Genomic DNA, 15,533 nt, shown 5'->3' with positions numbered 1-15,533 from the left:
TCTCAGGCTGGCCCAGGAGAGTTGTCCACTGAAGGCTAGCAGTGCCCTTGGCTGTCTGGTCACCATTCTGACCCTCTTATTTGCACTTACCTGATCCTGTTCAAAGGGGGAATGATATATAAAAAATAAAAGTTCCCCATTTATCGAGTGGAACTTTATTTAGTTAATGCTACAGTATGCCAGATGCTGGCTTATGCTCTGGGTGCACACACACAGAGGAGAACAAAACAGGTGTGCTTCTTCACATGGTGTGAAGAATCCATAGTCTGATGATAGAGACAAATATTAACAAGTAAACACACAAATCGTGTGCAGGTACAACCTGAAACAGGAAAAGGGGTGCATGCTGTGAAGAAAAGGAAGAGTGCTTTGAGGAATAACAGTGGCGACATAAGTTTATGGGGTCAAGGAATACTCCTTTGTGGAAGTTAGATTTAATTCAGGACCTGAGGGAGGAGTTAGCCAGGCAAAGACTAGAGAAAGAATTGCATATTCAAAAACCAAGAGTGGGAAAGAACTTGTCCTTGATTAAGGAAATAGAAGAAGGCCAGAGGCACCTAGCTGGCTCAGTCAGAAGAGCATGCGACTCTTGATCTTGGGTCATGAGTTGGAGCTCCACATGGAGCGTAGAGATTACATAAACAGGAAAACTTAAAAAAAATTACTTTAAAAAAAAAGAGAGAGAGAGAGAGAGAGAAAGGCCAGAAGGGGTAGAGGCTGTAAATGAAGGCAGAGAGAGAGCTTTAGGGGATGAAGTTGCAGGGGAAGACAGAGGTAGTAAGGCCTTGGAGGCTAGAGCAGGTTAAATAGGGGCCCTTTAAAAGATATGTTCATGTCCCTGAAACCTGTAAATGTGACTTTGTTTGGGAAAAAAGTTCTTTCCAGATGTAATTAAGTTAAGGATCTCAAGAAGAGATCATTCTGGATTATCTTGGTGAGCCTTGAATCCAATGACAAGTGTTATTAGGAGAGACACAGAGGAGATAAGAGAAGAAGCCAGAGGCAGAGATTGGAGTCATGCAGCCAGGAGCCAAAGAGCTTCTGGAGGCACCAGACCTTGGAAGAGACAAAGAATGGAATCTCCTTTAGAACATTAGAGAGAATCCTACCAATGCCTTGATTTTGTACTTCTGGCCTTGGGGACTGTACGAGAATAAATTTGCTTTGTTTTAAGCCTCCAAGATTTTGGCAATTTGTTATGGCAGCCCTAGGAAACTAAGGTGGAGGCCATGTTTTAGGATTTTGTTCTGAGAGTTGTGAAAAGTTGTTGAAGAGTGTTAAGGAAGGGAATGGCATAATCTGATTTAGACCTCAAAAAGATCACTTTGCTCTGTGGATACTGAACTATTAGTAGAGAAGTCAATTAGGAGATATTTTAGTAATACCAGCAGGAGTTGATGATGGTTCAGACTAGGGTGGTGCTCTGGGAAAGAGAGAAATTTGGGAGTTATTAGCATACAGGTGGTATTTAAAGTTGTCAAAAGTTCAGAAATAACAGAAGTAAAACTGAGGAATCCCTGAAATAGTAATTAGTTAAAGTTTATTGTGCACATACCATAAAGATAGTTTGCAAACTGGGAACACTCAAAACATGCAGTGAGGCTCAGGGGTATGTTATAAAGCAGCTTATATAGTGAGAAAGCAGTGACTTTATTCTTCACATTGATTGCTTGTAATATTAGAGTTCTCTTAAATGATAGGGTATTGGTCAGGAGTTACCTTGGGAAACAGTTCAAGTTTTTGCTTGTGATTTCCAGAGACATAAGCAAGAAATGACCTAGGTCAAGTTAGTTTGACAAAATAAGCTAAATTAATCTTTGTTTGTGTGATTAAACTGTTTTTGTCTACTCAGGGAATTTTCAAGGCTGGTCTCCATTTGTTTTCGACTTCAGCAAAGTCATGGGACTATTTGAGATCACCTGGGAAGAACATAGAACCATGAGGGCAAATAGCCCAAGTTTAGTCCTAAAGATCCCAAACCTTTAGACAAGAAGAAGAAATGGCAAAAGAATCTAAGAAGAAATAATCAGAAAGATAGAAGGAAAGCCATGACAGTAGGGTCGGTCTCATGAAAGCCGAGGTCTAGGGTAGGGGAGAAATGTGGAATTGAGAGAGATGGTAAATAGTCATTAGGAGAGTAGGGAGGGAAGTATTGCAGAATTGTGCACTACTGGGCAGTGTAGAGATCCAGGTGACATTAGTGGTTATACATTTACTGAGTTTCTAATCTGTTTGGGGGTGTGTCTAGCTACTCTCACTGGTACAAATATAGGTCCAGAAAAGCCAGAGTGGTTGGGATTTAGCTGGGGAAACTTGAAGGAAGGAGGGAGAGTCAGGGGATTGAATATATGTGTGAGAGGGGGCTTATCAGTAGGATAAAGAGAGAAATGAAGGTGATGAAAAGAGAGCCTCCATGGAGAATATAGGTCAATGGATTGGAGTGATATAGAAATTACTTGACTAAACTGTAAGGAAAGCAGCTTGTCAGAGGATGGCGGCTTCAATTCATGATCTGGGAAGTGTTCGGTTTCTGCTGATGACATGATGCAGGGTGTGGCCACGGAATGAATTGCCAAGGAAGCGTGGAAGAAAAGGGCCTTGGAGCATTCTGGTTGTCCCCTTGGTCTGAAATGCTCTTCACTTCCTCACTCTGCTTGGCTGGCTCCTTCTTGTCCTTCTGCCTCTCCTTAAAATGCTACTGATAACTCCATCTGAAGTAAGTATTCTACCTTCACACAAAATTCTCCTTATGACTTCCTGATGTAGCTTTCATGTCTGTTGGCACAATTTAAGATGTCATGTTTGCCTGCTTGTTAACTTGTTTTCCTCCTCTTCGTCTGAGTGTCAGCTCCCCATTTAGAAAGTTTGCCTATTTTGTTCCTTAGGACTTCCCCTGCCCGGTCCACAATGCCTTATGTGGTGTAAGGGTGAGATATCTGTTGACTGAACTAATAATATCAGGAGCTAGAGAGGAAAACTGTGACGTGAGGTAGGTGAAATGTGAAAGAGAAAATGATTGTCACTTGAAAGGGTTTCAGGGAACTTGGGGTTCCCAAGCAGAGTTAAGCGTAAGTGGTTGAGGAGGAGGGACTTTCAAGGAAGAGGATGTGGTTATAGGGAGATCATCTACTGGGAGTCCCCCTGGCCCACTGGCAGCTTTTGGGAAGGAGAGAAGGCATGGGTGTCAGGGTCAGCTAAGGCGACATCCAGAGAGTTATAGGAGTGAGAGCATGTGGATGATGATTGGAGGAACTCAAGGCCTAAACTTCTGGTCATGACTCGGAGAAACAGAACATAAAGTATGGTAGATTTATACTTGATAGCCTTTCAGAAGGTGCTGGGCTCTTGGGTTTCACAGGGTGGGTTGGGAAGTGGTTGGAGGAGAGGGGATGGGAGAAACCAATAACCTGTGAAGTGTTTCCATCCTTTTTTATGGATGAAGGTTCAGGAACTTTCCTGAAGCTACATAGCTAGTAAGCAGCACAGCCTGGCTGGGCCTGGATTGGAGTCTAATTCTAGAGCCACATTCTTTTCCATTAGGCCAACTTCTCAGAAGGCAGCACTCAAATTTAGTCAAACATTAGAAGAGTTTAAAAGTACTGTCACATGGTTCGTAGAACCCGAGCCGCACTTTACAAGTTTCCATTTAAAATTGTATAATTTTAACACTGAAGTTGTCACTTTCCTCCCTTTTTTCCCTTCAAGGTTATGCTGTCATGGACCCAATCCCTATTAGCCTGTGGGTTATTTGTAGAATAAATGATGGTAAAGAACAAGTTAATTTCTTTCTTTTTTTCATTGAATAGAAGCAGAATGAAATTTGGAAGTTCTAAGTTGTTTTCTTCACAGTGAAACCATAATAAAAGTTTGCCAGAAATTCTTTTCCTATTATGGTTTTTGATGGCAACCTGTGTAGTAGCTTTGTTAAAGTTTCTCCCACTGTTACAGTTCAAAAACTTATTCCTAAGTGTTAGTGTATGCAGAGCACAGTATGTCTCCACTTCCAAGGTACATCAGAATTAAGTGAGAAAGTGGTAAAAAAAAAAAAATCAGATTCCTCAGTCTCACCCCAAAGAATGCTTAATTTACTGGAAGTACACATTTTAAACAAGGTTCCCAGTAATTGTAATAGGGATAATCCATAAATGCCCAGTGCTTCTCGAAACACTGGGTTATTGGTTAAATGCCCAGGCTTTGGAGACTGATAGAACTGGGTTAAAAATGGACTACATTGCTTTCTGCCTCCATGACCTTGGACAAATTACTTCACCTCACTAAGCCTCACTTCCTCATCTGAACAAGAGGGATAATGATAATTACTTGCCTCGTTGTGAGGATTAAATAAAATAATGCTTATAAAAGTATTTGGCCCCTAGTAACAACTCTGTAAAGGTGTATGTTGTGATTGTCCATCGTCCTAGAGACGTGGAATTTGAGTAAGTTAAATTAAGTTCTCCTGATTGTCATTACTGAAGATTATTTTTAAAGCACCCACAGCTCCTTTTAGACCATGCTTACACTAGCAAGATAATGACTTAGTGTCAGCTAGAAGGAAAAGATGCTTAAATATTCCCTCATTCAGGGCAGAGGAATTTTAAGTTAGTGCCATCATTTATTTATATTATTACCTAGTGCTTGGATAGCACAAACTAACTCTGAAAGTATTAGATAGAGATGAAAGTTTATCTAGTGAAGATGAGAATATTATCTTTTTATTGGGCAGCCCTTTCCTTTTTATCTAAGCTTATAGATGTGTATGCTTGGGAGTGATAATTTTTTTTTCTTAAAAAACAGTCATAGAGATCTCCTCACAGATTTCCTTAGAATATGTCCTTGTTTATTTTTCCTTGAAGAAGGCCATCTAGAGTTTCTTTTGTGACCTAAAGACCAGCATGAACCTGGAAATGCTATAGGAAGTACAAAATCATGGTGCCCTCAAACCAGAAATCTGAGTTAACTTCTGGTAGTGGAGTATAAGTGAGACATAATCAGAGTCCAAAATACATAGAAGGACCCCTGAAATAGTTGAAAAATTCAAGAATTTCTATAGGAAGGTGATTTGGATTACTAGGACTTTCTTGAATATGGGATGGAAAGGCCTGAGAGGGAGATGATCCAAATGTATAAAGCTGTGAAAGACACTATATTGTGAACACAGACCTTTTTGTGAGTTCAAAAACATGTACTCTTTGACCCATCAATAATCTTTTTGGGAATTGATCACAATGATGTATTTGTACACATCAGAAATGACTCATGTATATTACCGTGTCATTTGTGAAAGGGTAAATAGGGTAGACTGGTTAAATAAATTAAGGTGTGGCTACACAATAGAATATTATGTAGCTATTAAAGAGAGTAAAGCACACTTCTCCCTCCGGTCCTGACAGAGTAATTGGTAGCCAAACTTTCCCTCCAGCCTAAAAACAACTGTAAAATGAGACAACATATATGAGGCAAGTGAATTCAGGCATCAAGCAACAGAGAGTGCAGAACTGTAACAGTCCCTGTGAGGCAGAAGGGAAACACACACGGTGAGCCCGCAGCTGCCTTGGCTTCCTTCTCAGAGGCACTCTTCCTGCAGAACAGCCAAGAGGTAGAGCCCAAGCAGCAACATGCCACCTGGACCAAGCAATCAAAGTAAATCTCACCGATACTGGGACAAACAGACACAAACACCCTGCTATGATGAGGGCACAATACAACCTGTGGATTCCTATCAAAAATACGTATCCTGAATCTAATCATGAGGGAATATCAAGAAAAAAACTGATGAACATCTCACAAAAATAACAGGTCTGTAGTCTTTAAGGGTATCTGGTCAATAAAGAGAAAAAAGAGCTTAGGAAATCTTTCTTTAAGGTTTTGGGGCACCTGGGTGGCTCAGTTGGTTAAGCGTCCGACTTTGGCTCAGGTTGTGATCTCATGGTTTGTGAGTTCAAGCCCCACATCGGGCTCTGTGCTGACAGCTCAGAGCCTGGAGCCTGCTTTGGATTCTATGTCTCATTCTCTCTCTGCCTCTCCCTCACTTGTGCTCTCTCTCTCTCAAAAATAAATAAATGTAAATAAGATAAAATAAAATAAAATAAGGTTTTATTAAAAATAGGAAAAGAATGGGTCACCTGGGTTGCTCAGTCGGTTAAGTGTCTGACTTTGGCTTAGGTTATGATCTCATGGTTCCTGAGTTCGAGCCCTGGGTCAGGCTTTGTGCTGACAGCTCGGAGCCTAGAGCCTGCTTCAGATTCTGTCTCCATCTCTCTCTGCCTCTGTGCTCTATGTGTGTGTGTGTCTGTCTGTCTGTCTCTCAAATATAAATAAACATGAAAAAATAGGAAAAGAATAAGACAGCTCTATGTACTAATACATCACGATCTCCAACATATTATACTAAGTGGGCTGGCAAAGGAAGATAGAGAAGCAAAATGCAGAATGACAAATAACATGCTACCATTTGTATAAAAAATACATGTAAATAGGCACATATTTGTTTAAGCACGTAAGAGGGTACTCAAGAAATGGTTAACATTGGTTTGCCTCTAGGAAGGGGAGCTAGGTGGCCAAGGTCCAGAAGGAGATTTTGGTAAATACCGATAACATGTGCATTTATTACCAGTTGAAAAGATAAAATAATTTAACAGCAAGCTCACAAACTGGAGGCACTACCGTTTCTTTCTAAGGATATAGTATTCCTGATGGAGCAAACCTCTGAGTAACTGCAGGTTTGGATAAAACAAGGAGTGAGAGATCTTAGGGTGGCTCAAGTTATTGCTAGTTAAGGTGACACAGTAACTATTGGCCTTTTGGACGTGATGGAAAGCAAACATGTTCTCCTTGGTGCGTTCCTTGGTACCTCCAGAGACATAGCACTGGCCTGGGTGCACATGGACTTTGTTTTGTCTTTTGTCCTAATAAAGATTTCCTGAAACCGTGAATTATTGTTAGGGGATAAAAATCATTTTTTCAAGGGTAGATTTACTAATTAACCTTTTCTCTTAACTTCTTCCCTTTGACATTTTATCTCAAAATAGACCAGTTGGATGACGAATCATATAAGCTTTGGCATTTGAAATTAGGTGGTGGTGTTTATTTAGGGTGTGGTTCAGTGGAAATGAAGGAAAGTAAATTCCACGTTGACACTTTACAACATTGATATCCGTAGTCCAGTACCTTTCATTATCACAGTATTAGAGTTTAGTGGGATAAGGTTAAGGAAGTAACGATGAAAAATGTGGAAGAAATGTAGAGTGTACCCTGAGCCACACAGTGGTACTTGGGACATCTTGGCTTCTGGTATTTCATAATTAATAGGCCTCTGAAGTGCCCCTTTGCCCAAAGGTGAGGCTGTCCCTGTCCTATGAACCACCTTTTCCTCCTGCTGTCTCACTTCTCTTCACCGGGCCTCACACCAGGATAGCAAGCAAGTGCTGCTTTAATGTGGGCATGCAGCCATCGACTCTATATTTGTAATTTTGAGCATCCACTCTGGTTAAGATGCTCTTTTCCTTTTCCGACAAAATATGTGAAGTCTCAAGTCCTGTGTCACCTTCTCAGTTAAGCTTCATATTCTTATCCCTGTGACCTCCCTCACCCCATTAATTGTTGTGTCACCGTGATCCTGTAATACCATTTTTCCCTGCTTCTTATCATGTTGAGTGTTAGGGAGCCTGTAAACCCTCAATGAATTAATGAATCAGTTGTATACATTAACTCTTTCCACAGCCTCCCTCCCATCTCTCATCAACCAACACCAACCAGCTCTGATCTCACCACTTCACGGACGCAGTTCTTATTGCCAAATCAACAACTGGTCCTCGGGCCCAGGGCCAGTTTTATGGGCATATGCCCTGTGTAGTCACTTAGGACTGGTTTAATGCCCTGCTATCACTGTCCTGAAATTCTTAGCAGTTTTTCTACGAGGACCCCCACATTGACATTTGATGCTGGGCCCCGCAAATTATGTAGCTGGTCCTTTTCAGGCCTGATGTTACTCTAATTTCTTGAAAGCATTTGATACAGCCTGTCACCCTCTCTGAATACTTCTTGAGTTCCTGGACAGCAAAATCTGCTTGTCCCCTCCGGTTTCATTTACGGCTCCTTTAGTTACCTTCACCCTCTTCTTCATTTAGATTCACTCCCCGAGTGATCCTACGCAGTGTCCAGTCCTTCTCTACACAGCGGCTGCTGCTGACGGTGGCACAAAGAAAACCGATAGTAATAATGGGTACCTTTGAGTGTCTTCCGTGTGACAGGTGTCGATTACAAGTATCATTTCATGTAATACTTAAAACACCTTGTTTGTAGATTCAGTGTCGCAGGCATAGAAAGGCTGAGTAACTTGCCCAAGGGTACATAGCTTGTAGATGATAGCTTGGATTGGACTCAGGGAGTCTAATTCTATAGTTTCCTCCTTTAACCACCACAGTGGACACTTAAAATCTCTCCCTGAGCTCTCAGTGGGTATATCTACCCCCATACTTGACATTTCCACCTGTATGTCTAATGGGCATCTTCAGCTTACTGCATCCCGAAAAGAACTCTTGATTCCCACCCCACGCTGCCTCACTGTCAACCTCCATCTCTTCTGGTTTTTCTTTTAAACACATTATTTTTTAAAAGTTTATTTACTTATTTTGAGAGACAGAGACAGTGCAAGCAGGGAGGGGCAGAGAGAGGGAGAAAGAGAGAGAGAGAGAGAGAGAGAGAGAGAGAGAGAGAGAGAGAGAATCCCAAGGAGGCTCCTCACTGTCGGTGCAGTGCCCGTCACGGTGCTCGAACCCATGAACCGTGAGATCGTGACCTGAGCCAAAATCAAGAGTCAGACACTTAACTGCCTGAGCCACCCTAGTGCCCCTCTTCTGGTTTTTCTAATATCATTAAATGGCCCTGAGATTCATCTGGATGCCCCGTCCGAAAGCCTGGCCTGGTTGCTTCTGCTTTCTTTCTTCCTTGTATCGAATCCAGTAGCTGCCTGCACAGGCTCTACCTTTAAACATACCAAATATTGACCACTTCTCCCACTTCCGTGGCTTCCAGCTTAGTCCAAACCACCACCTTCTCCTGACTGGGTTATTGCAGTAGCCTCCTAATTGATTTTCTTCTTCAATTCTACCCCCGCTACACCCTGTATATTCTGCACAGAGCGAGCAGAGTGATATTTTTAAACATTTTTTCTAAATGTTTTATCAAAGTATAAGTTATGTACCCAAATTGGACAAGGTGATGAATTTTCACAATGTGACATGCCCATTTAACAAACACTCAGAGCAAGAACCATTTACTAGTGCCCCCAGGAGTACCCCCTTGTGCTCCCTTGTAGCTACTATTCTCCCTCTACTATTCTTTCTCTATTATTCGTCAGTCTTTTAACTACGTTATTGTCTCAGGCGGTCATGCGTGGGGTCCCGTCTGTCCCGAGTGTGTTCTCCCTGCACATGTCAGTTTGAATCACCCCTCACTGCCCTCAGGTCTCTGCTCAAATGCCTTTTCCTCAGGAAGGATCACTAACCGCTCCGTACAACACTAAGGGTGAAGAATGTATAAAAGTCCTGTGAACATCTGTGATACCATCGGTGAACCGTTTCGCAATGAGCGATGTCAGTGCCCGCCAGGCCGCCTCTCTGTTCTGCTCAGGTTCGTCGGGTTCATCAGATATCACTGTGTTGGAAAGTAGGACTGAGTGTCATCTTTATCTTTGTGACAGGTAGCAGCTCTTCCAAGCCAGTGTAACTGTTCTCAGCTTTTCAATTTGAAGAAGTTCTTTTGAAGACTTCCATTTTAAGAATTGTGAAAATTTTGCTATGAAAAGCCTTCACTACTATGTTCTTAAATGAATGTTAATTTCTGAGGTTTCAGATTTTGTGGGTTTTCCCCACACCCTCCCCCCCCCTTTTTTTTACTTTCCTTTTATTTTATTTGCTGTACATGCTGCACATCCAGATTGCATATCTAAAAGACACTGGTTCTTTTTACGCTTTCTTAATTACAACTGTTATCAGTGCCAGGCTCTCACCACACCATTTACTCTCCTGCAAATCAACTACTTCTCATTTCCAGTTAAACAAATAATTTTCAATTTTGTCTGTTGTCTTTTCAGCCTTTACAGTCATTTGGAATAAAAATTCAATTTCAGTGAAAAAAAATGGGTTAAAGACCTAAATGTGAGATCTGAAACCATAAAACTTTTAAAAAGAAAACATAGGCAGTAATTTCTTTGACATCAGCCATAGGAACATTTTTCTAGGTATGTATCTTCAAGTAAAACAAAAGCAAAAGCAAAATAAACTATTGGGACTATACTAAAAAAAAAAAAAAAGCTCTTGCACAGTGAAAGAAACCACCAACAAAACAAAAAGACAACCTAGTGAATGGGAGAAGATATTTGCAAATGATGAATCCAATAAGGGATTAATATCCAAAATATATAAAGAACTTACAACTCAACACCCAAAAAACAAGTCATCTGATTAAAAGATGGGCAGAGGACCTGAATGGACATACTTCTAAAGAAGACATATGTATGGCCAAGAGAAATATATACAGATGCTCAACACCACTAATTGTGAGAACAAGATATCACTTTATACCTGTCAGAATGGCTAGAATCAAAGAGACAAGAAATAAGCGTTGGCAAGGATGTGAAGAAAGAGGAACCCTCCATATACTGTTGGTGGGATCGTAAATTGGTACAGCTACTCTGAAAAACAGAATGGAGATTCCTCAAAGTATTGAAAATAGAATTTTATGATCCAGTAATTCCATTACTAAGTATTTACCCAAAGAAAATAAAAACACTAATTTAAAATGATATATGCACCCGTATGTTTACTATAGCATTTTTTACAGTAGCCAAAATATGGAAGCAACCCAAGTGTCCATCAGTAGATGAGTAGATAAACAAAATGTGGTGCACACACACACACACACATACACACACACACACACACACACACACACACACACACACACACAGAGTAATATTACTCAGCCATAATAAGGAATGAATTGTGGCAACATAGGTGGACCTCAGAGATATTATGCTAAGTGAAATAAGTCAGAGAAAGACAAATACCATATGATTTCATTTGCATGTGGAATCTAAAAGACAAAACAAATGAACGAACACAAGAAAAGCAGAAACAAACGATACGTACAAAGAACATATTGTGCTTGCCAGTGGGGATGCTGGGAGGCTGGGCACAGTAGGTGAAGGGAAGTAGGAGGTATGGAAAATGGATGAATAATTTCTAAAAGTCCTCTGAACATATATATTTTCTTAATTTAATTTTTTAAAATTCACATCCAAATTAGTTAGCATATAGTGCAACAATGATTTCAGGAGTAGATTCCTTAATGCCCCTTACCCATTTAGTCCATCCCCCCTCACGCAACCCCTCCAGTAACATTCTGTTTGTTCTCTGTATTTAAGAGTCTCTTATGTTTTGTCCCCCTCCCTGTTTTTATATTATTTTTGTTTCCCTTCCCTTATGTTCATCTGTTTTGTCTCTTAAAATCCTCATATGAGTGAAGTCCTATGATATTTGTCTTTCTCTGACTAATTTCGCTTAGCATAATACCCTCCAGTTCCATCCACGTAGTTGCAAATGGCAAGATTTCATTCTTTTTGATTGCCAAGTAATACTCCAGTGTGTGTGTGTGTGTGTGTGTGTGTGTGTGTGTGTACTACATCTTTATCCATTCATCCATCGATGGACATTTGGACTCTTTCCACACTTTGGCTATTGTTGATAGTGCTGCTATAAACATTGGGGCGTAAAACATATATGATATTATTAATGAACTGTCTCCCCTATGATGTTGTGATTCCTTGAGGTAAGGGATTCTGTCTTCTTTTTGTAGATCTTCTTTGTAGCATAATACTTTAGAACCTAAATAGTGTAATGCTCATGATAATTCATTGTTTTCCCTATTTTGTCTCCCTTAGCTCCAGATAATTTAGACTCTGATATAAATATTTAATAATTTTATGAACTGTGGTGGAACATCAACTTTTTGTATATTTTTTGAAAGGGGTAGTATACAACATTATAGCTTGAAACTTTAAAACTCTAACTTTTTAAAGTTAACTGGAAACAGTGCATACTTAAGTCCAATGAATTTTATCTATGACTAAAGAAGAGAGAAGGTTTTCAGTGACTTTATATTCTCTTTTAACAGTAATGCTAATTCTATTTCAAGTTTATAAAGTCGTATTTTTTTCTAAGATTCTGCAGTCTAGACTTAGTGATTCTCATTGACTTGGTTCCTATTATTGGGGTAATTTGGGGGCTACATGTATGTATAAAATTTGGTTTGGGGGCAAGAATTAGATCTAGCTTTCATTGGTTTATTTGTTTATTCTTTGTCCAAGGCATTTATTTCCACCATTGATTGCATTTGTCTTTATTTCCTTAAAGCCTTAAGCTAATGTCTGACATACACAGTTCTTTTATTAATTGTAGAATGTCTGAGCAGAAAAAGTTTTCAAGATCACCTTTTCCAGCCATAAAAGACATCACTGGGTCAATTAACAAAATTCGAAAATAGTTGGTAGATTAAAGTATTGTCAGTAATAAATTTCCTGAAGTTGATACTGCTATGGGTATGTAAGAGAACATCCTTATTCTTAGAAAAACACAATGAAGTATTTAGGAATAAAGTCACCATGATAATGTATTCACTTCCAAATGGTTCAGGGAAAGAAAAAAAACAACTGTGTGTGTGTGTGTGTGTGTGTGTGTGTGTGTGCGCGCGCACGCACGCACGCACTTATGTGAGCATGCAAGCTCGTTCATGTATACAGAGTTAGTACAAGTGAGTGTAAGAGTAAATTATAAACCAAGTGGGGCAAAATATTAACAACAAGTAGATCTGACAAAGGGTAGGGTTGCTGGGTGGCTCAGTCAGATGAGCCTCCTACTCTTGATTTCAGCTCAAGTCATGATCCCAGGATTGTGGGATTGAGCCCTGCCCCAGGCTCCTGTTTTGCAGGGAGACTGCTTAAGATTTGTCTTTCTCCCTCTGTCCCTCCCCACTGCTTGCTCTCTCTCTCTTTCTCAAAAATAAAATTAAATTAAATTTAAAAAAAAAGATCTGGCAAAGGGTATATTAATGTTCTTTATACTATTGTTATGTTTCCTCTTAAGTGTGAAATTATCTTCACATAAACATTTTTAAAAAATCGTCATTCTCAGCTCTCTCAGGAAAAGCATTCAGTCTTCATGACACAGATGTTAAGTAACTTTCCCAGTTATCCTGAGAGTTAGAGACAGAACTACTCCTAGTCCCGAGGGCCTGTGTTATGCTGCTATCTTCTAGTAAATAGTCATTGAGCTCCAGCCAGATGAAGGGACCAGTAATCCTGACTTGTGGCTGCATAGAACACAGCCAAGCTTGCACATTAGTGATGTAGCTTTGAGTTACTTTAAAAAATATTTTTTTCCATGACCTGGTCAGGCTTAAAAACCTCCAGCCCCTCTGTTACCTGGACATCGTGTTACTAGATATCCTGTCCATTGTAATGACGTGCCTACATTCACATTTTAACAATCAGTGGTTTGTTCTTCTCTTTCTTCATAGCTACTGCTTCTTGGGATACGTTCCTCATGCTATGGAATTGCAAGCCACAAGCTAGAGCTTTCAGATATGTGGGTCACAAGGATGTGGTAACCAGCGTGCAGTTTTCCCCACTTGGAAACTTACTGGCATCTGCTTCAAGAGACAGAACCATTAGACTCTGGATTCCTGATAAGTAAGAGAAACAAAGTAACCTGATATACTCTGGATTTAGGCATGTGAAAGAAAATAAGCCTGGCTGTTCCTTCTGCACTGATCTAGAATGCCTGAACCCCCAGTTGCCTGCACTGTTCTTAGTCTGAGTCACACGCGAGATGTACTGCCCTTGTCATAAAGTTAGCAAACTATTTCATACCATTTTTTCCTCATCTTTAACTCTGAATTATCTCTTCTATTTGAAACCTATTTCTAACCATGGAAATAAGCTTCAGGTTTTTTTGGCAGGGGGATGGTTATCAATCCCTTTTATAAATCTGATGTAACCTTCACATTATCTCCCCAGAGAGATACGCAATTACATATGTAACTGAAATTTTATAGTTTATTAATCTACTATTGCCAGTTTGTGGATCTTCTCTGGGCCTTTGGATCTCTATTAATCCCTGTGCCAGAACTATTCTTTGATGCATATAATTCATTATTGGGCTCTGGAGTTTTCTTGCTGAAGAAAGTTTCTGACAGATGTTTAAATCTGATTTGACAAATCATTATGACAAATCTCTCTGTACGAGGCTTTTTAAATCCTCGCTGATAGCTTGTCTATTTTAAGCCATTATGGAGCCATGATATTTTAAAAAGCTTTTGAACTTTTTTTTTGAACTCTTAATCATATGTTTTCAAACACACATGAACATAAAACAAATAGCACAACACTCCCTTCCCTCATACTCAGCCACCAGATCCAACAGCTATCAGTTGTTTCACCCATCCTCCCTGCCCCCCTTTTTAGCTAGATTATTTTTAGAACAAATCCCACACATCATATCATATCCCCCAGTAAATATCTTAGAGAATAAGCATTTGAGCATTTTCCTTGGGTCTTTTGTGGCAGGATTTGATTTGGGGTATGTGACTGAACAGGCTCAGGCAGTCCCAAATGAAAGTTCATGGGGCATCTTCATGGCAGTGGACACTTTTTTTTTTTTTGTGCCATCACCCAAGAGAATCTCCATGCTGAGAAATCTGAACATTACCCTAATGGTAGCACAAACTACTGAAGAGAAGTGACATGTTGTAATGACACTGTGGTGGCAATGTAGAGGGGAACTAGGAGGGAGGGAGACTGGTTTGGGGTCCAAAAGGGGAGATGTTTTCTAAAATCCTTAACTTTGGGGATTTAGGGCTAGTGGTTTTGCTGTCTTCAGCACATCACAACTTCAGGCTCCCAGTACTAATTCTAGGAACTCTCAGTGAACAAACTGTACAAGGGTAGATGAGCTAAAAGCACACTGAGTCATTATTTGTACTGGCTGATCCCAGTGCAACAGTTAGGCTTATGTAGATGTCTCTGTTTCCTCTTTCAAAATCAAATCATATGGGGCCAGGGCAATCGTGGATTATGGCAGTGGGATGGAAGCTGGTATATCAGTTATTGCGGTTTAACAATCCTCAAAACTTAGCTTAATACAATAACTGTCATTTCTCATAATTTTGTGGGTTGTCTGGGTGATTCTTGTGCCCCATTTGATGTTGGCCTTACTCATGCAGCTTATTAAGCACCTCACTCATGTACCTGGGGCCTGGTGCTGGTTATTGGCTGGGGCATCCTGTCTTCCAGTGGCCTCTCTCCAGCAGGATAAGGACTTCTGACCATGTGCCAGCCGGGTTCTAGGACAGTAAAAATGGAAGCTGCTAGGCCCTTTGAAGGTCTAGGTCGGAAACTTCCACGGGGTCACTTCTGCCTCATGTTATTGGCCAAAGTAAGCCACAGCCAGCCCAGATTCAGAAGGAGGAGAAAGCGG

The 15,533-nt window shown here is 40.3% G+C and overlaps 1 protein-coding gene across 2 annotated transcripts in view; it reads left to right on the top strand.

Annotated features, from left to right (window-relative positions):
- The window catches only part of POC1B (POC1 centriolar protein B), a 96,238-nt gene that overhangs the window by 8,148 nt on the left and 72,557 nt on the right, over positions 1 to 15,533 (top strand). For both annotated transcript variants that reach the window (XM_043562016.1, XM_043562017.1), the window contains exon 3: positions 13,576 to 13,747. In XM_043562016.1, coding sequence (XP_043417951.1) covers positions 13,576 to 13,747 — 172 coding nt within the window. The remainder of the gene's footprint in view (positions 1 to 13,575; positions 13,748 to 15,533) is intronic.

This window comes from Prionailurus bengalensis, chromosome B4, assembly GCF_016509475.1.
Source record: "Prionailurus bengalensis isolate Pbe53 chromosome B4, Fcat_Pben_1.1_paternal_pri, whole genome shotgun sequence".
Taxonomy (NCBI): Eukaryota; Metazoa; Chordata; class Mammalia; order Carnivora; family Felidae; genus Prionailurus; species Prionailurus bengalensis.
The sequence above is the reverse complement of the archived record's forward strand: the minus strand, read 5'-3'. Positions and strand labels throughout refer to the sequence as shown.